This window comes from Mobula birostris, chromosome 3 (genome assembly GCF_030028105.1).
Source record: "Mobula birostris isolate sMobBir1 chromosome 3, sMobBir1.hap1, whole genome shotgun sequence".
Lineage (NCBI taxonomy): Eukaryota > Metazoa > Chordata > Chondrichthyes > Myliobatiformes > Myliobatidae > Mobula > Mobula birostris.
Window position 1 is genome coordinate 226,475,157 of NC_092372.1, and position 27,756 is coordinate 226,502,912.

Consider the following 27,756-nt stretch of genomic DNA (forward strand, 5'->3'; position numbering starts at 1 on the left):
TGGTTGATTTATTTCCCTCAATCCCATTCTCCTGCTTTCTCCCCTTAACCGTTGATGCTCTGACTAATCAAGAACCCATCAAACTCCACTTTAAATAAGTATAACCAATGGCTTGGTCTCCACAGATTCACCATCCTCTGGCTAAAGAAATTCCTCCTCATCTCTGTTCAAATGGGACATCCTTCTATTCTGAGTCTGTGTCCTCTAGCCTTAGATTCCCACCACGACAGGAAATATCCTCTCCACATCCAGGCTAGCTACTCAGGCTTGTATGAATTCATCTAAAAGGTGAAGAGTGTATGGAATGAGCTGCCAGAGGAAGTGCTGGAGGCAGATATATTAACAACATTTAAAATACATTTGGTTAGTAAAGGTGTGCAGAGGTTTTTTATGCCATGGACCCCTACCATTAACGGAGTGGTCTTTGGATCCCAGATTGGGAACCCCTGGTGTAGAGGGATGTAGGCAACTGGGACGACGTTGGCCAGCAGGGACAAGCTGGGTCAAAGGGCCTGTGCCAGTGTTGTGTAGCTCCATAACTCTGAGGTGATGTTTTGAAGGAATTCCAGAATAACCTTCACCAATGGCCAAACAAATAAATATAACAATGCACAGTGGGCATTATGTAGACAGAAGAGATTAGTTTCATTAGCCATTTGATTACTAATTGGTTAGGTTCAACATTGTGGGCTGAAGGGCCTGTGCCTGTGCTGTACTGGCCAGTGGTCCCGAGGGGGCAGGCACAGATAGAAGAGAACCAGGGAGGGGGGCTACGGAGGGACCACTGAAGGGTAGGCCTGATTGTGAAGTGGTTAAACTTTGCCTTGTCAAGAGCTTTCTAACCGCGGTGAAATTCTTAAGGAAAGACAGGACAATTATTGTGAGCTATCCTTCAGTATATGCATGACAAGATATCATAATGGGTATGGGTATGGGCCTTACAATCTAGGGCACGTGTCCTGTAGCTATGCAGTCAGAGTGTCTAGTACTCTTGTGAAGGCAGAGAACACAGACTACAAAGAAATAGAGAGCAACACACAAAACGCTGGAGAAACTCCGGTCAGGCAGCAGCTATGGAAACGAGTAAACAGTCAACGTTTCGGGCCGAGATCCTTCATTAAGCCTGGAGAGGTGTTGGGGGGGGGGGGGGGGGGGAATGAAGTAAGAAGCTGGGAGGTGATAAGTGAAAAAGGGAATGGGCTGAAAGGAGGAATCTGATGGGAGAAAGTGAAGGAGAAGAGATAAGAGGCCAGAGTGGAGAATTGAAGATGATGAATGTTTATGCCGTCAGATTGGAGGCTACCTACACAGAACATGAGGTGTTACTCTTCAAACCTGAGAGGGGCCTCACCATGGCAGAAGAGGAGGCCATGGACCGACATGTGGGAATGGGAAAGGGGATGGGGACAGGAATTTAAATGGTTGGTCTCTGGGAAATCCTGCTTTTTGCGGAATGGACCTTTTATGGTAGTTGTGGGGCTATCTCGTCCACTTGTGTGTGTGCCTGCTCTTTTCACTGTATAGAGACCGGGAACTATGAAAGGCTTCAGTCCAAACACTTTGCAAAGCCAAGCAGACTTGTTTTAAAAAAAAACCTCAGAAATCTTACCCCCCCCACCCCCATAATTTCCTCAAGTCACCTTAAAATGTTAGAACAACATAGCCAAGAAACAGGCCCTTCAGCCCATCTAGTCCATGCCAGACGATTAATCTGCCGAGTCCCAGCGACATGCACCCGGACTATAGCCCCTCCCATCTCTGTAATTATCCAAACTTGCGCTACCCACTGAGTGAAGAAGCTCCTCATGTTTCTCTAAATATTTCACCTTTTACCCTTAACCCTTGACCTCGAGTTCTAGTCTCACCCAACCTCAGTGGAAAAAACCTGCTTGCATTTACCCCATCTGTACCCCTCATAATTTTGAATACCTTAGGCACCTCTCGTATTAGCCATTTACAGCCTGGGAGAAAGTCTCTGGCTGTCCACTCCATCTATGCCCATGCGTCACAGGAGCTGTGCTTTTCCTGTTACGTGTGTTTAATGTTCCAGAAAATACAAAGGCAGAGGCAAAATACAGTCCTAACGCTGGAAATGAACCTCCAGACTCTGACCGTTGCTTCTGCCACACATGGGAAGTAGTAGCTGCTATGCAATGTACAATGCATTCCGGTTCACTGGGCCATCGGTTAATCGGGGGAGCTGCTTATTTGGGACAACTCTTATACTAATCGAGAAAATAACCAGGATTCCCTTTGCTTATTTGGGACACGCTGCTATTTACACTCTGCATAGACAGGGGGCAATTGACACTTTCAGTATGTGAACTTGGGTGGTTATTAAACGTTACACTGTGCTTAGAGCGACGAGTTTTTAAATACTGATTTCTGTCACTGAGGTTTCAAGCATTCAGGCTTGGAGATGCCAGAAACAGCCAGGAGTGAAGATGAAACAATTTCACTATTTCAACAAGTTAGGAACTACCAAGAACTTGAAGGTATCAACAATCATCTTGAAAATGAAGATTTGGAGGATGTAATCGTCAACAGCAATGTATGAAGGCAGTCCAAATTAGTTGTCTGACTGTAAATATACAAATTCAGCAAAATCAAAAGAACACAGCAGCATACACTGGATGAATTTCTCTGTCGCTAACCATCAGGAACTAATAGAGTTTCATAGTACTGCAGCAGTATTGGTAGTGTTCTAATTAGTTCTGTATTTCATTTAAGTGCATAATCTGCTATTGAGTTTGTTCCTTTTAATACCTTTTTAGCTACTTCCATGAAACTGGCTAACTGGGCCAAAATGTACTGGTCCCAATTAACTGGAATCCACTGTACTTCCTTGAAACTGAAGAGGAAATAATGATGAATGTGGGCCAGATTAAAAAATAACTTTTTTTTCCCCATCTGTTTTACAAAAGCTTTTAAACATGAAAAAGACACACAATACGTTCAGGCTAACTCATATAAACAAACCAAGTCCTAAAATCCATCTCCAGGTCCTCTGCGGCTTGTGACTCAGTCACAAAGGGGGAACCTTTATGCAACACCCGTGTCCAGGTGGTGAACTTTAGAAAGCGCACACACCGTTGCAAAGATGAATGTGATCACAGCATTCCTTGTGTTTCTGCCTCGTTTCCATCAGAAGTGGGCAGTAACCCGATCAATCTCCAACACGTCTTCCAAGATCTGAAAGAAGAGGGGTGGGGTAAATGTAACAGCAGCATCCAGATGCTCATAGGTAGGAAAGGTGAACAGAACCCCTTTTTAATCGCCAGTCAGACAAGTTGACCGTACTCAGGTTAAGCCAAACATTAGAATCAGCCCGGGGGAAGGGGAGGGAGAGGGGGCGGCGGCGCAATCACTTTACAGCCGCAGTGATCACTGATTGTTGTTCCATTCCCACCACTGTCTGTAAGGAGTTTGTATGTTCTCTCCGTGACTGCATGTGTCCCAGTCTCCACCCACATTCCAAAGACACACGGGTTAGGGTCAGTGAGTTGGCACCAGAAGTATGGCGACACTTCATTGACACAAACAATGTACTTCACTGAATGTACATGTGACAACTGAAACTAATCCTTAGAATCCAGACGTGGTGGAAAGGCTGGAGATTGAATTGATGGTCTCGGGACCCCACCTGCCCTGCTTGCATCACCTTCAGCAGGGTTTCCCATTGACGACCCGAGTACCACACTTCCTGGGAGCCTGTTAACCCCGCACGTGGCCACACTCCCCCGCGGAGGCCTGTAAACCCGAGACACCGTTAAACCTGCGCGCCCTGAGATACTCTGAGACACCGATAACCCCGTGTGCACTGACGTCCGAGGCGCTGTACGTATTAGTTGTGCCCGTTAACGTGTCACGCTCTCACCATATCTGGCGTGGTGCCAATTTTCTTGGCCAGCTCGCTGCGCTCCATGGTGCTCAGGTAGAGAAACTTGTTGAGCAGGTCACCATCCAGGATGTTGCGCACGGCGTTCTGCAGGGCACGGCGATCACAGTGCAGCATCCTGTGGGGGCACGAAGCAGGCAGAATGGGACCGTTACACCGCGGTGGGCCAAGGCAGCAGACAGCATGCAGACGTCCAGTGACCCACAGCACCCCCCACCCCCCCAACTGACTGTAGCAGTTCAAAATGGCAGCTTCTCAAGGGCAAGTAGTGATCTGGACTACACAGGTATGAAATAAGGCAGGCTTCCCACTCCCCTGAAAGGCACTGACAAAACTGGTCACATTTCCATAAAGACCACAGCACACAGGAGCAGAATTAGGCCCTTTGGTCCATCGAGTCTGCTCTGTTCTTCCATTATGTCTGATTTATTATCCTTTTTAACCTTAATCTCCTGTCTTATAAAATCATAAGATACAAGAGCAGAATCTAGACATTTGGCCCATTAGTCTGCTCCGCCATTCCATCATGGCTGATTTATTATGCCTGTCAACCCAATTCCCTGCCTTCTCCCCGCTGAGATTCACCAGAAGGCACCACAATATTCACCGCTTTTAAACTAATCAACTTCAGAACTTTACCTTTAACCACTACCAACAAATTGGGTTTGTTCCTATGGAAAAGAAACAGTCTGTTCCTCCCTGTGACATGATGGTCTGGGGCCAATCGACAGGTGTACACGAGACACAGTGAGTTGTTTTACATCAGTTTGAAAGAGCAGCTACTGAAAGACAGAGATGGTGACAACTGGTTGACAGAGAAAGTTTTGCTTACCTGAAAGCCTTGGGGTTGAGGCCGGCGTGGTGTGGGATCATCGTGATCAGCGCATTCTGTAACATCAGAAGCCGCCTGTATGTCTTCTCCTGCATGGGTAGCAGGAACCCAATCCCACCATCCAGCGTAGCTAGAAAACAAAGCCAAACATACGAAACTGGCTCCACAGTTGGACACAAGACGGTGATGGTGGAGAGTCGTTTGCTAGATTAGAGACCTGCTGCCAGAGGTGTGTTGGGATCAGCGCTGGGTCCTCTGTGGTTCATCGTTTATATTTACGATCAGTATTACAGGCTACAGTCGGTGGCGTGGTTGGAGAACACTACAGCAGAGAGTTTACCATGGGGTGCCACAGGAGGGTGACACTATCACAGCTCGGGTCGTCAGACTTCAGGGTTCATTTCCAACGCTGCCCTGGAGACTGGCCCTGGCCCACCGCGGTGTAACGGTCTCATTCTGCCCGTCTCGTCGTCCGCATGTGGTCTGCTGCCCTGGCCCACCGTGGTGTAACGGTCTCATTCTGCCCTCCAGGATGCTGCACCATGATTGCCGAGCCCTGCAGAACGCCATGTGCAACACCCTGGATGTTCTCCCGTGAACATGTGGGTTTCCTCTGGGTGCTCCAGTATCCTCCCATACTGGGTAGTAGGCTAATCGGTCATTGGAAATTGTCCTGTGATTAGGTTAGGGTTAAGGAGGTGATTGCTGGACAGTGCGTCTCATTGGGCTGGACAGAGATAGACTGAGTGATAGATGGCCTGGGGAGAATTGGAGAATAGCGAGACCAGTGGGAAAAGGTACACAGCTCCTTCAGGATGATGACACAGGGAGAGGGGGTAGTGGAGGTGTCTGGCACGCTGGTCAGGATGTTGAGTTGTATGTCTGGAGTATTGCGTACAGTTCTGGTCGCCCTGCTGTAGGAAGGATGTTGTGAAACTGGAAAGGGGGCAAACGAGGCAGCACACTAGCCTAGCGTTCACCATGATGTTACCACTGCACCAATGACTCGGGTTTAATTCCCACCACTGTACTTCGCACAAGTTTTCACCGGGTGCTCTAGTTTTCTCCCGTACTGACCACATACGTGTAATTATGCGGTAGGGCTCACTGGGCCAGGAGGGTCTGTTACCGTGCAGCATCTCAGGATGTTGCTGGGACGGCAGTGTTTGAGTTACGAGAGGCTGAGGCTCCCCCCACCCCGACCCAGAGTGCAGGTGGCTGAACGGTGACCTTACAGAGGTTTACCAGGTGATAAGATGGGTGGTCACAGCCTTTTCCACAGGGTAGTGCAGAGTAAAACTGGAAGGCATAGGTTTGAAATCCGAAGGGAGAGATTTACTAGGAAGATGAGGGGCAGCTGTTCCACAGAGGGTGGTGGGTATGTGGAACAAGCTGCCAGAGGCTGTAGAGGCAGGTACAATTACAACATTGAAAAGATGCTTGGACAGGTTTAATGATAGACACAAGAGATCCTGCAGATGCTGGAAATCCAGAGCAAAACACATGAAATACTGAAGGAACTCAGTGGGTCAGGTAGCATCTATGGAAATGAATAAACAGTCGATGTATTGAGACGAAACCCCTCATCAGTCCCGGAGGGCAAGGGGGTAAGTGCTAGAGGTGCTAGAGTAAGAAGGTGGGAGAGGGGAAGGAGAACAAGCTAGGTGGTGATAGGTGAAGCCATGTGCACGGGGGAGGGGGGATGAAGTAAGAAGCTGGGAGGTGATAGGTGGCAAAGGCAAAGGACTGGTGAAGAAGGAATCTGAAAGGAGAGGAGAGTGGACGATGGGAGAAAGGGAAGAAAAGGGAGGGGAATCTCTTGAAAGATTAAGAGGGATTTGGGCCAAACGCAGGTGAATGAGACCAGCTCAGGTAAGTGTGTTGGTCAGCATGGACGAGTTGAGTTGGGCCAAAGGGCCTGTTTTCTCTACTGTATGATGTCGGGACAAACAGGACCTGACGGCATCACTGACAATGTAATGAACCGGAAACCCGATAGTTACCAAACCAGGTGATGTGCTTGTTCTCCCAGGCCAGGTTTTTCTTATTGGAGCCGTCCATGATGCCACGGCAAGGCGTTCGCCAGAAGGCATTCACATGAGCGCCCACATTGAAGTCAGCTCTCCGCAGTAGCCGTGTCCCTCCGTAACTCTCTCTCGCTGGAAAAGAAAACCCAGAGCTCCTCTGAACGTCTGCTCAGGTGACTTTCTGATTAAAGCCATCTACTCCTGTCAGTCACTGGACAGTGGTGATGCCCAATACACTGAATAATATGCTCAAAGATCCTTCAAAGTTACCACAAAAGATGGCAAAAGCTGTGTTGGCATTCATCAGTGCTGTGATTGAGTTCAAGAGCAGTGAGGTAATGTTGCATCTCTGCAAAGCTCTGGTGAGACAACACTGGGAGTACTGTGTTCAAATCAGGTCGACTCATTACAGGAAGGATGTGAAAGCCTTAAAGAGGGTGCAGAGGAGATTTACCAGGGTGCTGTCTGGATTAGACAGCATGTCTGATGAGGATAGGTTGAATGACCTAGAGCTTTTTTCTTTGGAGTGAAGGAAGATAGGTGACGATAGAGGAGTACAAGATAAGATGCACAGATAGAGTGGACAATGAGTGAATTTTCTCCTAGGGTGGTATAAGTCAATTGAAGGAAAGATAAGTGGGGATGTCAGAGGTAGTTTTTTTTTTAAATACAGAGTGATGGGTATATGGAAGCCACTGCCAGGGATGGTGGGAGAGGCAAATACATCAGGAACAGTTAAGAGACAGGTACGTGGATGAAAACAATAATGAAGGGCCATGTGGGAGGGAGAGGTTAGATCAGGGTTCTAACCTTTCTCATGCCATGGACCAATATCATTAAGCGCGGGGTCCATGGAACCCAGGTTGGGAACACCTGGGTTAGATTGATCTTGGATATAGACTTTGGGTGACCTGCAGCCATCGACACTCGTCTCAGCACTGAACTGTCTCTGTGACTGTGACCTGCAGCCACCGACACTCGTCTCAGTACTGAACTGTTTCTGTGACTGTGACCTGCAGCCACCAACACTCGTCTCAGCACTGAACCGATCCTGTGACTGTGACCTGCAGCCATCGACACTCGTCTCAGCACTGAACTATCTGTGACTGCGACCTGCAGACATCGACATTTGTCTCAGCACTGAACCGATCCTGTGACTGTGACCTGCAGCCATCGACACTCGTCTCAGCACTGAACCGATCCTGTGACTGTGGACTCACTTTTAGAGACTCTGCAGTTCATATCTGTGTTGTTTACATTTTATTGTTTGAATGATTTGTTCTTTTTTCACACATTGGATGTATGTGGCTCTTTGTGGTGTGAATTTTTCTGTGACTTCTATAGTTTCTTTGTTTTGTGTCTGCCTGTAAGGAGACAAATCTCAAGGTTGTATAATGTATACACACTTTGACTTTGACACAATAGTGCAGGGACTAGCACAATGCTTTACAATGCCAGCTTTCTAGGTTCAATTCCAGCCACTGTTTGAAAGAGTTTGTACATTTTATCCATGACTATGTAGGTTTCGTCTCGGATCTCTCGCTTTTTTCCATATTCCAAAGACGTACTGATTAGGGTTAGTGAGTTGCGGGCTGTCACCAGCATATCCTCAGACTGTATTAGTCACTGATTGAAAAAGAATGCATTTTACTTTATCTTTCAATGTACACGTGACAAGGGGTGCATGGGGTGTCCAGGGAGGGGTGGCACCTCTGGTGAAGGGGCTTGTCGTGTCCAGTCCGGGGCAGCTCACTCACCCTCGGGGCCACGCCAGACACTCAGTCTCACCTGTGGCCCAAAGGAGCTGAGTGCATGCCATAGCAGCCACACTGCTTCAACAAGTGGCTAAACCGGCAGGCTTCGTACCCCAGTGAGACAGGGACACATCTGTCCTAGCACGTGAAGTCAGCTCCAGCATTCCAGATGGACGAGATCTATTGTGAAATCCAACAGCCAAGGCGGCAGCCCTGCAATGCTCTTTGCAGAACAAAGGGCATGAAAATTCACACGAAGTCATGGCCATCCACTGCAACCAAGGAATACCCCAGTTGTGATGACTTGTTGTACTGAGATTGAGAGAGTGGAAGTGCCAGAGTGCAATGGTTTTTCCACTTTAAAAAACTCTAAACACAAGTCTCCTGTCATTGTTGGATACAACAGACAACTAACACACGTGTCGAAGAAAGCTAATTTTTGCATCTTTGCTTTCTGGATTCATTCCTCAAACTGTGCTGGGGAGTTAACTGGGACACAGTAGCAATCATACCGGGGGAACACGAGGTTGTGACAGAGGCTCCTTACCCTCAGGCTGGTACATGTACACTAGCAGATTCTTCTCACGGTCAGACACTGAAATCAAAAGGAAAGAAAACCAGGAATCAGCTCCCCAGTGTGCTTACAGAAAGAACCAAAGAGAACTCAGCGTAGACGGGCAAAAAGAATGGCATGAAAACGATGAACAGTACAACTCTGCAACTCAGTATTGTATATACACATTTTAAAAATCATTTGTATGATTCATCTTCTTATGCGCATTGGTTGTTTGACAGTTCTCGTTATTTAGTTTTTCATAAATTCTATAGTATTTCTTTATTTTCCTGCAAAAGCCTGCAAAATGAATCTCAAGGTAGTATATGGTAACATACATGTACTTTGCTAAATAAATTTACTTTGAACCTTAAAACTGACTCTATAACTGAGATCTCGTATCTTACTCCATAATATATAGGAGCAGAATTAGGCTATTTGACCCATTGTGCCTCCACTATCTTGTCCAACAACAGCCTGAGATTCAAAAACCCGGGTACACTTTTCCCCTCACGCATGTTAGCAAGAAGGGAACTGACTGGCAAGATACAGAAAATAAGGCATAAACTACTTATCAGGAGTGTTGCATACAGAGGGTAACATTTTCGAGGATCTCTCCCATCTGCCCAACAATCTCTTTGACCGTCTACCATCAGGCTGGAGGCATCAAAACATTAGGACAAGAACTGTTAGGGTGGGAAACAGCTTCTTCCCCCATGCTGCAAGGCTACTGAACTCCTTGTCACCATCCAGGTCTCACCATGCATGAAGCGGCAGCAGCTTTATACTGTTTAATTTTTAAACTTGTGTTGTAAATGCCCCCTATTACTTGTTAATTTACTAGTAGTAATATTACTTTGTGTTATGTGTGTGAGTTGTATGTACTGTGTTGTGCACCTTGGTCTGGAGGAACATTGCTTCATTTGGTGGTATACATGTGTACGGCTGAATGACAGTAAACTGAACTCGAAAAGTTATGGGGAGAAGGCAGGAGAATGGGGTTGAGGGGAAAAACAAATCAGCCATGATCGAATTACAGAGCAGACTCGATGGGCTGAATGGCCAAATCCTGCTCCTATGTCTTATGGTCTTATTAAACATCGCAGTCCTACCCAGTTTTGCACAGGTACAGTACAGTGTGCATAGGGGCACTACAACTGGCAGACCTTTCGACAGTCGGAATCGTAACTCACCGAGGAATCCCAGCTGAGAGTTGTCCACCATGAATTCGATGCTGTAAACTTCCAGAAGCTTCGGATCCTGAGGGACACATGAATGCCGGAGGTGAGCTTTGGTAAAACATTGCTCCTGAATTTCCCATACCAGTTTCCTTCCCTTTCTTTCCCTGGGGTACAATTCCCAACCACTGCTCATGCACAAACAGAAAATGGTCACTGTGCACACTGTTTTGATGCTGGCCCTATTATCTCTGTTGGATATGACTGTTTATTTCGTAGATTAGACTGTTTAATTGTTATTCCCTTTGGAGTTTAACAATTAATTGTTTGTATTTTATATAATTACTTACATACAAGTTAATGCCTAGTATGCTTCCTCGTAGTCACAGTATGTACAGTTGAAGTCAGAAGTTTACATACACCTTAGCCAAATACATTTAAACTCAGTTTTTCACAATTCCTGACATTTAATCCTAGAAAACATTCCCTGTTTTAGGTCAGTTAGGATCACTACTTTATTTTAAGACTGTGAAATGTCAGAATAATAGTAGAGAGAATGATTTATTTCAGCTTTTATTTCTTTCATCACTTTCCCAGTGGGTCAGAAGTTTACATACACTTTGTTAGTATTTGGTATCATTGCCTTTAAGTTGTTTAACTTGGGTCAAACGTTTTGGATGGCCTTCCACAAGCTTCTCACAGTAAGTTGCTGGAATTTTGTTCCATTCCTCCAGACAGAACTGGTGTAACTGAGTCAGGTTTGTAGGTCTCCTTGCTCGCACAAGTTTTTTCAGTTCTGCCCACAAATTTTCTATCGGATTGAGGTCAGGGCTTTGTGATGGCCACTCCAATACCTTGACTTTGTTGTCCTTAAGCAATTTTGCCTCAACTCTGGAGGTATAATTGGGGTCATTGTCCATTTGGAAGTCCCATTTGCGACCAAGCTTTAACTTCCTGGCTGCTGTCTTGAGATGTTGCTTCAATATATCCACATAATTTTCCTTCCTCATGATGCCATCTATTTTGTGAAGTGCACCAGTCCCTCCTGCAGCAAAGCACCCCCACAACATGATGCTGCCACCCCCATGCTTCACGGTTGGGATGGTGTTCTTCGGCTTGCAAGCCTCACCCTTTTTCCTCCAAACATAATGATGGTCATTATGGCCAAACAGTTCAGTTTTTGTTTCATCAGACCAGAGGACATTTCTCCAAAAAGTAAGATCTTTGTCCCCATGTGCATTTGCAAACTGTAGTCTGGCTTTTTTTATGGTGGTTTTGGAGCAGTGGCTTCTTCCTTGCTCAGTAGCCTTCCAGGTTATGTCGATATAGGACTCGTTTTACTGTGGATATAGATACTTGTCTACCTGTTTCCTCCAGCATCTTCACAAGGTCCTTTGCTGTTGTTCTGGGATTGATTTGCACTTTTCGCCTCAAAGTACGTTCATCTCTAGGAGACAGAATGCGTCTCCTTCCTGAGTGGTATGATGGCTGCGTAGTCCCATGGTGTTTATACTTGTTTGTACAGATGAACATGATACCTTCAGGCGTTCAGAAATTGCTCCCAAGGATGAACCAGACTTGTGGAGGTCCACAAATTTTTTTCCTGAGGTCTTGGCTGATTTCTTTTGGTATTGTTTATAAACTTCTGACCCACTAGAATTGTGATATAGTCAATTAAAAGTGAAATAATCTGTCTGTAAACAACTGTTGGAAAAATTCTCGTGTCATGCACAAAGTAGATGTCCTCAACATCTTGCCAAAACTGGTTTGCTAATATGAAATCTGTGGAGTGGTTAAACAATGAGTTTTAATGACTTCAATCTAAGTGTATGTAAACCTCTGACTTCAACTGTATATGCATTTGTTCAGCGTGTCCTTTAGTGGTTATACTGGCATGAATCTGGAAGCTTCATTTGGTGCTACATTTTTCGAAGAAGAGCTTTCTCATTGGCTGATTCTTATCTACAAATCTGAATGAAATTTCCCTTATCCATGGGTATAAAAAGCTGATCACAAGGAATCGCCACCTTAGATCTTAGCTCGTTTGACTCAGCCTCTCTTAAATTAGTAGATGTCTATCACTGTCCGTTTACAACTTGTCCTTATTCTATTAATGCTTAATAAAATAATCATGAAGCAACAGATTTTGTGCCTCTTTTCTGACTTGGATGAAAACAACAGCTTCTAGTCCAACATGGCACCCAAGCTCTCATTAGATGCGACCCACCATCACCTGAATGAAACCACTCTCCCCTCAGCTCTTCAGTGAGATGGAGCAACTGAGAATGAGTGGTCAAAAGTAGAAATTTTTAAACAGCTTCCCCACTCTTCCCATCCGAAGGTGAACTGTCTTGCTCAAGAATGTATGGAAGCAGGGTCTTTGGCCCAACCCATCCTTGCTGACCACTCACCCATCTGGTCTCATCTATCAGAAGCCAGCTTACACTCCTTCCCCTCCCACCCACCTTCTTATTCAGGCTTCTGCTCCCTTCCTTTTCAGTCCTGATGACAGACCATGGCCTGAAACTTCAACTATTTATTCCCCTTCATAGACGCTGCCCGACTTGCTGAGTTTCTCCAGCATTTTGTGTGTGTTGCTCAACACTTCAAGCATCTGCAGAACTTCTTGAGTTCCCATCTAAGGTAGTGCCGTTACTCTGCATTTGGCCCACATCTAAATTTTTCCCATTCATCTACCTGTACAAATATTTTCTTCTTAAAACACTAATTGTACCGGCCCCTATCACTTCCTCTGACTGCTTGTTCCTCCCAGTGACTACCCTCTGCGTGAAAAACTTGCCCCTCAGCTGTCCTGTAAATCTTTCCCCTCTCAACTTAAACATAGGCCTTAAACAACACAAGTTTGTGCAACCTATCCTTATTATACATGCTCCCTAATACAGGTGGTATCCTGCTAACCTGCGCTACATCCTCTCCAAAGCCTCAATATCTTTCCTTTAATGGGGAGACCAGAACAGCCCACAATACCCTAAACGGGACCTAACCAAAGTTGTACACAGCCGAGACATGTGACTTCCCCTCACCTTGAGAGCATATCCTCTGGTATTGGACAGTTAAACCCCGGGGAGAAGAAAGCAGCTACCTAAGATTTTTCTAACTTAAACTTCTATCACATACCCTCTCCCCCTAACCTCTGCTGCTCCAGAGAAAACTATTGATGTTTGTCCACCTCTCCTTATAGCTAATGCTCTCTAATTCAGGCAACGTCTTAATGAACCTCTTTTGTACCCTCTCCAAAGCCTCCACATCTTTCCTGTCATGTGATTTACAAAGCTATTTTCACCACAGATATACCCGTGCTCCTTGTCCACAGGGAATACACAGTATCAAAATTAGCACCTTTCATTTCATACAAAAGGAACATAGGCTACACAGGATCTTTGGCCCATGATTTTGTGCTGACTCTTTAACCTACTCTAAGATCAATCTAACTCTTCTTTTCTCCATTTTCCTTTCATCCACGTGCCTGTCTAAGAGTCTCTTTAATGTCCCTAATGTATCTACCTCTACAATACACCTGGAAGCACGTTGTACACACACTTCACTCCGTGTGTAAAAAACTGTCACTGATTTCCCAACACCTTGAAGTTATGCCCTCTTGTATTAGCCATAATACTACTCATCTCACCCATTCCACACACCCACCACTCTCTGTGTAAAAACATATCTCTGACATCTCTAACTTTCTTTAAAGTTACAACCCCTTGTATTAGCCATTTCTACCTGAGAACAAGTTTCTGGTTGTCCACTCTAGCAATACCCCTTATCATCTTTTATATCTCTATCAAGTTACCAGTTGTCCTCCTTCACACTAAAGAGAAAAGTCCTAGGGTCACATAATCTTATTTCTCAGGAATGCATCCCTTTTGCAAATTGAGGAATGGCTGTACTGGTTTAAACTCCCAGCAGTGAGTGGCAAAATGTCCACGTTCATCCCACTAACCCACTGGTGACCTACCCTGCTAACAAGTGACAGCGTTTTACTCTCCTCCTGGTAGCGAAGGATGGAGACACTCTTCATGATGTCTGCGGCCAAGATGAAGTTCTTGACGCTGATCATTTGGTGAATGTAGAGCTGGGTGTCAATGAAGGCCATCCCTGTCAAATCGTTATCCTTCAGGCTCCATAGGAAAATCTGTACCACAGGGATAATGGAAGAGAGAGAGGGGACAGAACATCAGAATCTTTTTGCTGGACTAGGGGAATCTAGAACCAGAGGGTGGAACAGTAGCATAACACTTTCCAGCTTCAGCTGTAAATGGTAGTGTCATGGGGAGAATTGGGTATGGACTAGATGGGCCGAAAGGTCTGTATTTACGCTCCAGCGCTCTGTGACTGAGGGGCATATCAAAATGCCCATTTTTTTTTGTATTGCTGATCAAGAATGGGATCAGATTGGCAAATTGCAGGATTGAGGTTGGTGTCTTGTGTGAGATTTTTGTAAGGAGTCGGGGAACCGGGTCAGTGGGATTGGAGCTCCGGTTTAATATTGACAATATTCTTGCCAACGGGGGGGTGGGGTTCAAGTAGGGTTGCCAACTTTCTCACTCCCAAATAAGGGACAAAAGTAGCAGTCAAATATGGGACACTTGTGTTTACCCCGAGAAAGACTACCATGACACTGAAGCCTTGCATGGGCACCTGTGCGCGCATACGTGTAGGTGCCGATTTTTTTTTCTACAAATCGGTTTTGGCTTAATGTTCCTGATTCTGTTACATACATTATTTCTACTTTATATAGGCTGTATATTTATCATATCATTCCTGCTTTTACTATATGTTAGTGTTATTTTAGGTTTTATATGTTATTTGGTATGACTTGGTAGGTTATTTCAAGTTCAACAGTGCATGACAGAGAATGAGGGTGCAGCTGACTCATATCGTTTCCTATCACCAAATCATATCGTTTCCTCGTGGCCCGGTAGCGCATGCTTTGCGGGTCATTTTGTGGTTGGGGACCACTGCTTGAACTACTACTGCTACGTCGACTCAGGCCTAGGGGGCTGACGTTGGGCACGATGACGGACTCTCCACTTCTCCCTCTCCCTCATTTCTGCTTAAAAGTAACCAACTTCAAGTGTTAGAATGACAGGGAAACAAAGTGATACAACCCGAACCAACCACCCAAGCAAAAAGACATCAAATAATCATTGCACTCTTCACTTCATAACGCGAGAGGTGAGGAAGGTGCAAGACAGGTATATTCCAAAAAAGGAGAAATTTTCGAATGGGAAAAGGATGCAACCGTGGTTGACAAGAGAAGTCAAAGCCAGAATTAAAGCAAAAGAGAGGGCATACCAGGAAGCAAAAATTAGTGGGAAGACAGAGTGGACACACTAATTTTTGCATACCAGGAAGCAAAAATTAGTGGGAAGTTTTTAAAAGCTTACAAAAGGAAACTAAGAAGGTCATTAAGAGAGAAAAGATTAACTATGAAAGGAAGCGAGCAAATAATATCAAAGAGGATACTAAAAGATTTTCAAGTATATAAAGAGTAAAAGACAGGTGAGAGTAGATATAGGACCGATAGAAAATGATGCTGGAGAAATTGTAATGGGAGATAAGGAGATGGCGGAGGAACTGAACGAGTATTTTGCATCAGTCTTCACTGAGGAAGACATCAGCAGTATACCGGACACTCAAGGGTGGCAGGGAAGAGAAGTGTGCGCAGTCACAATTACGACAGAGAAAGTACTCAGGAAGCTGAATAGGCTAAAGGTAGATAAATCTCCCGGACCAGATGGAATGCACCCTCGTGTTCTGAAGGAAGTAGCTGTGGAGATTGCGGAGGCATTAGCGATGATCTTTCAAAAGTCGATAGATTCTGGCATGGTTCCGGAGGACTGGAAGATTGCAAATGTCATTCCTCTATTTAAGAAGGGGGCAAGGAAGCAAAAAGGAAATTATAGACCTGTTAGCTTGACATCGGTGGTTGGGAAGTTGTTGGGAGTCGATTGTCAAGGATGATGTTACAGAGTCCCTGGAGGCATATGACAAAATAGGCAGAACTCAGCATGGATTCCTTAAAGGAAAATCCTGCCTGACAAACCTATTACAATTTTTTGAGGGAATTACAAGTAGGCTAGACAAGGGAGATGCAGTGGATGTTGTATATTTGGATTTTCAGAAGGCCCTTGACAAAGTGCCACACACGAGGCTACTTAACAAGAGCCCATGGAATTATGGGAAAGTTACATGCGTGGTTAGAGCGTTGGCTGATGGGCAGGAAACAGAGAGTGGGAATAAAGGGATCTTATTCTGGTTGGCTGCTGGTTACCAGTGGCGTTCCGCAGGGATCAGTGTTGGGGCTGCTTCTTTTTACATTGTACATCAACGATTTGGATTATGGAATAGATGGCTTTGTGGCTAAGTTTGCTGACGATATGAAGATAGGTGGAGGGGCCGGTAGTGCTGAGAAAACAGAGTCTGCAGAGAGATTTGGACAGATTGGAAGAATGGGCAAAGAAGTGGCAAATGAAATACAATGTTGGAAAGTGTACGGTTATGCAGAAGAAATAAATGGGCAGACTATTATTTAAATGGGGAAAGAATTCAAAGTTGTCAGATGCAACAGGACTTGTGAGTCCTTGTACAGGATACCCTTAAGGTTAACCTCCAGGCTGAGTCGGTGGTGAAGGCGGCGAGTGCAATTTTGGCATTCATTTCAAGAGGAATAGAGTATAGGAGCAGGGATGTGATGTTGAGACTCTATAAGGCGCTGATGAGACCTCACTTGGAGTACTGTGGGCAGTTTTGGTCTCCTTATTTAAGAAAGGATGTGCTGACGTTGGAGAGGGTACAGAGAAGATTCACTAGAATGATTCCGGGAATGAGAGGGTTAACATATGAGGAACGTTTGTCCGCTCTTGGACTGTGTTCCTTGGAGTTTAGAAGAATGAGGGGAGACCTCATAGAAACATTTCAAATGTTGAAAGGCATGGACAGAGTGGATGTGGCAAAGTGGTTTCCCATGATGGGGGAGTCTAGTACGAAAAGGCATGGCTTAAGGATTGAAGGGTGCTCATTCAGAACAGAAATGCGAAGAAATTTTTTTAGTCAGAGGGTGATGAATCTATGGAATTTGTTGTCACGGGCAGCAGTGGAGGCCAAGTCATTGGGTATATTTAAGGCAGAGATTGATAGGTATATGAGTAGCCAGGGCATCAAAGGTTATGGTGAGAAGGCGGGGGACTGGGACTAAATGGAAGAATGGATCAGCTCATGATAAAATGGCAGAGCAGACTCGATGGGCCGAATGGCCGACTTCTGCTCCTTTGTCTTATGGTCTTATATTCCATCTCGTTATGACCTTGTACCTTATTGTGTTATTTCTCTGCAACTGTTTGACTTTATTCTGCATTCTGTTATTATTTAACTCTGTACTACCTCAATGCACTGTGTAATGACCTGACCTGCATGAACATTATGCAAGACCAACTTTTTACTGCATCTCAGTACGTGTGACAATAATACACCAAGACAAATTCCAGGAATTTCGCCTCTGGTAGCCAGTAGAGAAGACAGGGAGGGACAGGACACAAGCATCAACATCATCAGGCAAGCGTAATGTGGAATCCCCAAGAAAAGCAGAAGAGAGGCCAGCCTTTTCTCTTGTTCTAATTGTGTCCTTTCTTGTCATAAATGCTGATAATTTAGGTTTAATCTGTTTTTATTTTCCTTGTGAATGCTACTTACATCACCATAAGACCATAAGTAATAGAAGCAGGATCAGTCCATTCAGCCCATCATCTGCTCCGCCATTTCATCATGACTGATTTATTATCCCTCTTCATCCTATCTTCCTGCCTTTACTCATTGACCTTTGACACCCTGACTAATCAAGAAGTTATCAATCTCCGCGTTAAATATGCTCAACGACTTGGCCTCCACAATTGCCTATAGCAATGAATCCCACAAATTCACTACTATTTGGCTATAGAAATCCTTTATCTATTTTCTAAATATACATCTGATGACGTGCCCTCTGGCTCTAAACTCACCCATTATACCACACCACAATCATCAGGCTCTTGAACAAACTACACAAACTCTCCCATTCGCTGAGATATTCCCACAACCAATGACTTCACTTTTTATTTAGTTATCTCATGTTCTCATTTTAGTGCTATTTATTTATATTTGCATATACGCAGTTTGTTGTCTTCTGCACTCTGATTGCTCTTTCACTGAACCTGTTATAGTTACTATTCTATAGATTTGTTGAGTATGCCCACAGGAAAATGAATCTCAGGGTTGTATATAGTAACATATATGTACTTTGTTAATAAAGTTTACTTTGAACTTTATAGGAAACATCCTCTCCACATCCACTTTATTTAGGCCTTTCAGTATTAAGTAGGTTTTAATTAAGTACCCCCATCATTCTTCTAAACTGCAGCGAGTACAGGCCCAGGGTATTGTGGAACGCGGTGGTCAGTTCCGGTCGCCTGATTAGAGGAAGGGTGTGGAAGCATTATTTATTCAAGGGTATGCTGTGGAACTGGACTTTACAAATGCTGCACTGCCCAGCAACCCACCTATTTAACCCCGGCCTAATCACAGGACAACTTATTAACCAGTACCACTTTGTACCGTGGGAGGGAACCGTAGCAACCAGAGGAAACCAACAGGGTCACGGGAAAAACCTACAAACTTCTTATGGACAGTGCCAGAATTTTATTCTGATATCCAACGCCCCGAACTGTAATAGCATTGTGCTAACCACTTTAGAGAGGAGATTTACCAGCATTTCTTACATGGTTGAGTGAGCTAGGGCTGTTCTCTTTGGAGCAGATGAGGATGAGAGGTGACTTGATAAGATGATAAGAGGCATAGATTGAGTGGATAGCCAGAGACTTTCCCCCCAGAGTGGAAATTGCTAATACAAAAGGCATAATGTTAATCCAATCACAAACAAGAGAAAATTTGCAGAAGCTGGAAATCCAAGCAATACACACAGATTGCTGGAGGAACTCAGGAGGCCGGGCAGCAGGACTGGAGAAAAAGGCATAATGTTAAGGCAATTGGAGGCAAGTAAAAGGGGGCATAGCAGAGGGATTTATCGATTTATTTATTTATTTAACACACACACACACACACACACACACACACACACACACACACACACACACAGCCGGTGGGTGTTTCGAACCTGCGGTCAGTGGTGGTGGTAGAGGCAGATACACTAAGAAGATTTAAGAAACTCTTAGACACGCGATGAAATAAAAATAGAGGCCTATGTGGAAGGCGTGACGACAAACCAAGTTATCAGAAGATTGATGCTGATGAGAGAGATAAGAGAGACAATGGAGAAACATTCAAAATGCTAATAAGAGAGAAGAGAGAGATTAACGAAAAGAGACACAGTTCCGAGTATTGACAGACCGGTTGCTTTGAACCTGAACTGTTTGAAGTTTGATGGACAGGCGATACCCCAGAAAGGGGATAAAAAGAACAGGTTTGCTAAGGCACGACACACACCACGAGATCACGAGATAACGAGACCCTGGAAGAGCGGTGTGCTCCCACAAGTTGGTGGGAGTTTAGAGGTCTGGTCATGGGAACCGACCATAGACGCACAGGGTGAAAGGGTACAATTGGTAGGAACCTGGTGTATGTGTCCGCCCTTGCCTGGGTGCTGGGTTCACCGCGGAAGAACGGTCGCATCCGGAACGGAGGGGTCACAGTCGGTGACCGCAGAAGACATTAAAAGGGTTCGCCCGAAAGCTAACTGCGAAGAACATCAAAGGCCTGTCTGAATCAGATTTGCATATTCTCTCTCTCTCTCCAACTGCACAACAGCGATTACTGCGAACTGTACTAAGCTGAACTGAACTCTGCGTCACTTGAGACTGATCATTTTACCCCTAGACTGCGATAGAGCTTGGTTGATTCCTATTACCCTAGTTCTGCGTACATGTGTGTTTTATCATTGCTAATCTGTTGCATTTATATCCTTACGATTAGAGTACTGTGTTACTTATTTCTTTAATAAAACTTTATTAGCTTCTGTTAAACCAGACTCCAACTAAGTGGTTCATTTCTGCTGGTTTGGCAACCCAGTTACGGGGTACGTAACTAAGGGTTCAACTGATCTTAAAGTAGGTTAAAAGGTCAGGAAAACATTTTGGGCCAAAGGGCCCATTCTGCGCTGTACTGTTCTATGATGCTACGTGCCTGTGATGCTGCTGCAAATTAGTCTTGTATGTACCTGTACTTGTGCAACTGACAAGAAACTCTACTTTGAGTGGAACGTACCTGAAGCTGAACTGGGAATTATACACTACAGGGTCATCACCAAGACCTATGTTCCTGTGACTCTGTTCTCCCTCACAGATGTTTACAAAACAGGAGGAAAAACTGAAAAGTTAGTAGCTATAATTTGGGACAAACAGCTGAGTAGACTATAGAGCGGGTGTGCTCACTAACAAGGGACTGAATGAGGGTTGTGGTGACAGTGCAGTGCAGGTGTCAGGGGCTACTGTTACCTTCTGTCCGATGGCTGAAACAAGGTACCCATTGCAGTTACACAGGGCGGTCACCGGGCCTTTCTGCTCCTTCTCGTACAGCACTTTGAACTTGTTCTTGGTCAGGGGCTGACCAGGTTCAGGCACAACTTCGATCACATCGAGGATGAGAATCTGGAGAGAAGTGAAAACTATCACAGTCTGTGCTTTGATTTGAACTTTACATTCACAGCTTTCTAAAGGAGTCACATTCAGATTCATTTATTTATCACATGTACATTGAAACATGCGGTAAAATGTGTTATTTGCCTACCAGCCAACAGGGAGCAGCCCGCAAGTGTTGCCACACATTTTGCACCAACACAGTGTGCCCACAATGTTCAGCAGAACAACACAACAGAATGAAACAAGCCCCTTTCCTCCCACTCACCCACCCACCCAGATTCAGAATCAGGTTTAATACCACTGGCATATGTCGTGAAATTTGTTGTTTTGTGGCAGCTTTACATTGCAACACATCAAAAAAGGGCAAAAACCAATAACATGGATGATAAAAATTAAATAAGCAGTGCAAAAAGTGTGATTGCCCCATGGGTTCATTGTCTATTCAGAGGCCAGATGGCAGGGCAGAGGCAGCTGTTCCTAAAAGGTTGAGTATGGGTCTTCATTGACGGTAGCAATGAGAAGAGGGCAAGTCCTGGGTGATGGGGCTCCTTAATGATGGATCTGCCTCTTTGAGGCATCGCCTTTTGAAGGTGTCCTGGGTGCTGGGGAGGCTTGTGCCCACGATGGAGCTGGCTGAGTTTACAACATTCTGCAGCTTTTCCTGATCCTGTGCTCTGGCCTCTCCATACCGGATGGTGAAGTAACCAGTAAGAATGCTCTCCATGGTACATCTGTAGAAATTTGCGAGTCTTTGGTGAAGTAACATCTCCTAAAACTCCTAATGAAATGTAGCCAGTGTAATTGTCTCAATATGCTGGGCACAGATAGGCCTCTAGTGAACATGCATGGCCACAACTTCCGGACTCAATCATTCTTTTCTCACCGATGATGGGCCCCCGAACTCCAGACCTCGAACTCCGCACTTGCCTGTCTAGGTGACTGGCCCTCGTGCCTCCCCCGGGATCTTGGTGGGGGTGGGGGCAGCGCCAGCCTTCATCCACAGCATGTTCTAACCTAACATTAGACCACGGGGATCACTGGTCTGGTTGCTAATACCCCTCAGTTCCTGCCCCTAAAACCTAACCTATATTGGATTCTGACGTTCTTAACCCTATCCTATATTGGATTCTGACGTTTTTAACCCTATCCTATATTGCATTCTGATGTTTTTAATCCAATATTCTTTTGGAAGTCAGGAAAGAGGCATAAAACTTGTGGCTTCATGATTGTTTTATTAAACGCTAATAGGACAGAGAGAATTCAAACGGGCATTGACAAAGGTCTAGTAGGGGAAGGGAGAGAGGCAGCAAAGATGGCGATACAATGTGGTCAGCTCTTTTTATACCATAGATAAGAAACTTTCCAAATTTGTAGGTAAGAATTAACCAAACAGACAACCCCTATTCAAACGATACAATACCAAGAGCAGCTTCCAGAATCATACAAATATAGCCAGTAGAGGACAGAATAAGCAATTGCATATACATACTGTGAGCACTAGGAAACATACTAAACAGTTACATGTATACAGAGTCCTGTGCAAAAGTCTTAGGCACACATACAGCTATAACATTATCAGCTTGATTTCGGGTTCAGGTAGAAACACCGATAGACCGAACACCAACATAGGAGCAGGATTGGGCCATTTGGCCTATCGAGTCTGCCCCATCAGTACTGTATTTGTCAATGTGGAGCAGAAAGCCAGTCTGTAAATCTGGTGGGAGCAAAGGATGTTGGGAAAGGCGAGGGTGGAGTGCCATGGGAGGAGTGTGGAACAGGTGGCAGAGACGGGGAGTGCCAGGGGCAGGGGGTGCCACAGGTGCAGACACGCCTACCCTGAGACACCGGGTAAGGTCATTTGATTGCAAACAATTGGTTTATTGATCATCACAGAATGTCTCTCTGGTGCTTCCTGCTCCGTCTCCTCTCCCTTCCCCTTTTCCTAGCCATGATTCCCCTCTCCTTGTCCCTTCCCACTCTCAGTCCACAATAGACCCATATCAGAATCGGGTTTATCATCTCTCGTGTGATGAAACAGTCTAATCAAATAACTAACACACAACTCCCTACCCCATCCCCAAAACCATCCGTACAAATCTAAAACTACAACTAAGTCTGACTCATGACCACAATGAGGGTAGACCTACCTAATACAGCCTCTGCTCCAATTAGAACATAGGCAAGGAGGAATTTCTTTAGCCAGAGGGTGGTGAATCTGTGGAACTAATTGCCACAGACAGCTGTGGAGGCCAAGTCATTGGGTATATTTAGAGCAGAGGTTGATAGGTTCCTGGTTAGTCGGGGCATCATATTTATGGGGAGAAGGCAGGAGAATGAGGATTGTAGGGTAACAACTGTCCCTGAACCTGGCAGTGTGGGACCTAAAACTTAGCGTGTGATGGAATGGTCTGTATCCACCCCTTTTCTTTTTGGTTAATGTGACAACAATAAATTAATACAGTAGTTTCCAATTAATTGGGCCCAATTAAATGGCTGGCCCAATTAGCCAAAGTTTCATGTAATTAGTGAAAAAGGTATAAAAAATACAAACTATTGTTTAACTGAGTAACAAATTATGTATTTAATTGAAATAAAAAAAGTAGAACACCATCAATACCACTTAGTACTATAAAACTGTATTAGTTCCTAATAGTTATTGATGGAGGAATTCACCAGTTTTCGCTGCTGTGTTCTTTTGATTTGACTGTAAATGAACAAAATCAGCACAGGCACCAAGTGCAGATAATGGAATGCCTTCATACAATACTGTCAACAATTACATCCTACAAATCTTCATTTTTATTATAACATTCAAGATGATTGTCGATACATTCAATTTCTTCCATAAGACCATAAGATATAGGAGAAGTAGGCCATTCAGCCCATCGAGTCTGCTCCACCATTCAATCATGGGCTGATCCAATTCTTCCCGTCATTCCCACTCCCCTGCTTTCACCCCACACCCTTTGATGCCCTGGCTAATCAAGAACCTATCTATCTCTGCCTTAAATACACCTAATGACTTGGCCTCCACAGACGTTCATGGCAACAAATTCCACAGACTTACTAAAGTAATTTCTCTGCATCTCTGTTCTAAATGGATGTGTTTCAATCCTGAAGTCGTGCCCTCTTGACTTAGACTCCTCTACCATGGGAAATAACTTTACCATATCTAATCTGTTCAGGCCTTTTAACATTCAGAATGTTTCTATGAGATCGCTCCTCATTTCCTGAACTCCAGGGAATACAGCACAAGAGCTGCCAGACACTCCTCATACGGTAACCCTTTCATTCCTGGAATCATTCTCATGAATCTTCTCTGAACCCTCTCTAATGTCAGTATATCCTTTCCAAAATAAAGAGCCCCAGACTGCACACAATACTCCAAGTGTGGTCTCACGAGTGCCTTATAGAACCTCGAACATCACATCCCTGCTCTTATATCCTATATCTTTAAAAATGAATGCCAACATTGCATTCACCTTCTTCACCACCGACTCAACCTGAAGGTTAACCTTTAGGGTATCCTGCACAAGGACTCCCCAGTACATTTGCATCTCTGCATTTTGAATTCTCTCCCCATCTGTTTATTTTTTCCACCAAAATCATGACCATACACTTTCCAACATTGCATTTCATTTGCCACTTTTATCCATTCCCCTGAACTATCTGAGTCTCTCTGTTTCCTCAACACTACCTGCTCCTCCACCTATCTTTGTAACATCAGCAAATTTAGCCACAAATCCATTAATCCTATAGTCCAAATCACTGACATACACTGTAAAAAGTAGTGCTCCCAACACCAACCCCTGTGGAACTCCACTGGTTACCAGCAGTCAGCCAGAATAGGATCCCTTTATTCCCACTCTGCTGTTTTCTGCTGATCAGCCAATGCTCCACCCATGCTCTTAACTCCCCTATAATTCCATGGGCTCTTGTCTTGCTAAGCAGCCTCATGTGCGGCATCTTGTCAAAGGCCTTCTTAAAATCCAAGTACACCACATCTACTGCATCTCCTTTGTCTACTTTGCTTGTAAATTCCTCAAAAAATTGCATTAGGTTAGTCAAGCAGGAGTTTCCTTTTAGGAAACCATGCTGGCTTTGGCCTATCTTGTCAGTACCTCCAGGTACTCCGTAATCTCATCCTTAACAATCGATTCTAACGACTTCCCAACCACTGATGTCAGGCTACCAGGTCTATAGTTTCCTTTCTGCTGCCTCCCACCCTTCTTCAATAGTGTAATAACAATTGCAATTTTCTAGTCATCCGGTGCAATGCTAGAATCTATCGATTCTTGAAAAATCATTGTTAACACCTCCGCAATCTCTCCAGCTACTTCCTTCAGAACCTGAGGAAGCATTCCATCAGGTCCCAGGGATTTATTCATCCTCAAACCATTAAGCTTCCTGAGCACCTTCTCATTCGTAATTTTCACTGCACATACTTCATTTCCCTGACACTCTTGAATGTGCAGATGGCTTCCACTGTGAAGACTGATGCAAAATACACATTCAATTCCTTTGCCATCTCTGCATCTCTCATTACAATATCTCCAGCGTTATTTTCTATTGCTCCTATATCTACCCTCAATTCCCTTTTACCCTTTATATACTTAAAAAAGCTTTTAGTAGCTTCTTTCATATTAGTCGCCAGCTTCCTTTCATAATTCATCTTTTCCTTCCTAATGACCTTCTTGGTTTCCTTCTGAAAGTTTTTAAAAGCTTCCCAATCCTCTATCTTCCCACTAGCTTTGGCTTCTTTGTATGCCCTCTCTTTTGCTTTTACATTGGCTCTGACTTCACTTGTCAGCCACAGTAGCGTCCCCCTTCCGTTCAAAAATTTCTTCTTATTTGGAATATATTTGTCTTGCACTTCCCTCATTTTTCACAGAAACTCCATCCATTGCTGCTCTGCTGTCTTTCCTGCTAGTCTCTTTCCAGTCAACGTTGGCCAGTTCTCCTCTCATGCCATTGTAATTTCATTTATTCCACTTTGTAGTTCCTAACTTGCTGAAGTAGTGAAACCTCTCATTTTCACTCCCAGCTGCTTCTAGCATCTCCAAGTCTGAATGCTTGATACCACGGTGAGTAAAACAGTCATAAATCGTACTACTGCTTATTTTTCACCAACTATTAGAGATAAAAATCTCTGCTTTTTGAAAACAAGCATACTTAACTGATTCTATTTAAAAACACTTTGCTCTAACGGCCTCAAGTACACGTGACTGACACTAGTTAGAAACTGTTCAGCAACAGTCTCCTGTCCCAATTAAGCGGCATAGTGTCCCAAATGAACAAATGGAATTGCAGTTATTTTCGATTAGTTCAGATGTCCCAAATCAGTGGTTAACCTGATTAATTGATGGCCCCATATGGATCATTCCAATGAAAGACAAGGTTTTTCACTGTACCTCAGTAAATGTGACAACACTAAACCAGTTTACCAATTCCATCCCCACTCACCTACAGATGCTGTTTGGCCAGAGTTCCTATAACAGATTACAACATCTGTAGTCTCATGTCTACGTAGGTACATCATGTTGTTTTTAAACACTACAATTACAGACAGGATATAAGGTTTCTCACTCACCCGGCCCCTGCATGTAACCTCCTCCCCCTGAGTGAGGCACGTCCCCACGGCAATGTAACCTTTCAGTCCAGACACCGTTTCCTCGCTTCTCAGGGACACCGTTTTCATGCAGGTTACGTGTTCCCAGTCCTCCATGTCTATCCTACATCAATTGAGAAGTGGAAGTCAGGAGAGTCATGTTAACAAAGGCAGTGGGTGCACAATCAGCTCTTCTGCCTCACCCTAACCAGTTCTGTCCTGCTCAACCATCAACACCCCATGCTCAACAATCTGAAGCGTGCCCAAGCTCAAATCCCTCCCTTGCTATCTGACCCCTTCCCAACCCTCCGTCACCTCAGCACGGTTCCCGTACAGCACAGGAACAAGCCATCTGGCCCCCAATGTTCTGTTGATCCAATTCAATTAGTAATCAAATGACCAACTAAACTAATCTTTTCTGCCTACACAATGTCCAATTCCCTCACATTCATGAGCCATGTTGCTCTCTGTAGGTTTTTAAAAAAACTTCCCAATCCTCTTGCCTTCCCACTAACTTTTGATGGTCCACATCCCAGCTACTGTTGGGAGGCCAGTATCTAACTGCCATCAGGGTCCGTTTACTCTTGCTGTTTCTTAACTCATCCCAAAAGAATTCAACATCTTCCGATCCTACGTCATATCTTTCTATGATTTGATACCAGCAGAGCCACGCCACCTCTGACCATCTGTAATAGTGCAATGAGATCATCTACCTAATCCCTTATACTCTGTGCTTTGAGATATAACACTTTGAGTGCTGTATTTGCTACCCTTTTTGATTCTGCATCCCTAGTTCACTGATACTCACCCTCCTGGCTGCAATTATGTTCTATTTGCTGCCTGCCTTTCCTGACAGTCTGACTGCATGCCATCTTTGCTTTTTTTATGAACTGTACATTTTGAGTTATTTACACCCTTTGACACTGATACAGAAATCCACACCAAAGACTAAGAGGAGAATTTAGAAATGCTTCAATTAACATTCTATTGGAAATGTGCTTGCTGAGAAACTTCATTCTGACCATTGGTTTAAGCATGAGAAGCCACAGAGCATTTAAATGCAAAATGCAGACCTCCTCTACTGCCATGATGAAGGCAGACTTAGACTGGAGGAGCAACACTTCCTATTCTGTCTTGGTAGTCTCCACCTACCTTCCCCCCTCTCACCTGGACTTACCCATCACCTGCCAGCCTGTATACCTCCCACTCCTCCATTCTGGCTTCTGGCCCCTTCCTTTCTTGATCAAGTATCTC

The 27,756-nt window shown here is 44.5% G+C and overlaps 1 protein-coding gene across 1 annotated transcript in view; it reads right to left on the reverse strand.

Moving 5' to 3' along the window:
- Nucleotides 1-2,880: 2,880 nt before the first annotated feature.
- The window catches only part of cpsf1 (cleavage and polyadenylation specific factor 1), a 134,648-nt gene continuing 109,772 nt past the window's right edge, over nt 2,881-27,756 (reverse strand). The window contains exons 30-38 of the mRNA XM_072254262.1: nt 26,485-26,626; nt 20,751-20,903; nt 14,222-14,398; nt 10,258-10,324; nt 9,059-9,106; nt 6,734-6,889; nt 4,731-4,860; nt 3,878-4,016; nt 2,881-3,192 (exon numbers count right to left, since the gene is read on the reverse strand). Coding sequence (XP_072110363.1) covers nt 3,145-3,192; nt 3,878-4,016; nt 4,731-4,860; nt 6,734-6,889; nt 9,059-9,106; nt 10,258-10,324; nt 14,222-14,398; nt 20,751-20,903; nt 26,485-26,626 — 1,060 coding nt within the window. The 3' untranslated portion in view covers nt 2,881-3,144. The remainder of the gene's footprint in view (nt 3,193-3,877; nt 4,017-4,730; nt 4,861-6,733; nt 6,890-9,058; nt 9,107-10,257; nt 10,325-14,221; nt 14,399-20,750; nt 20,904-26,484; nt 26,627-27,756) is intronic.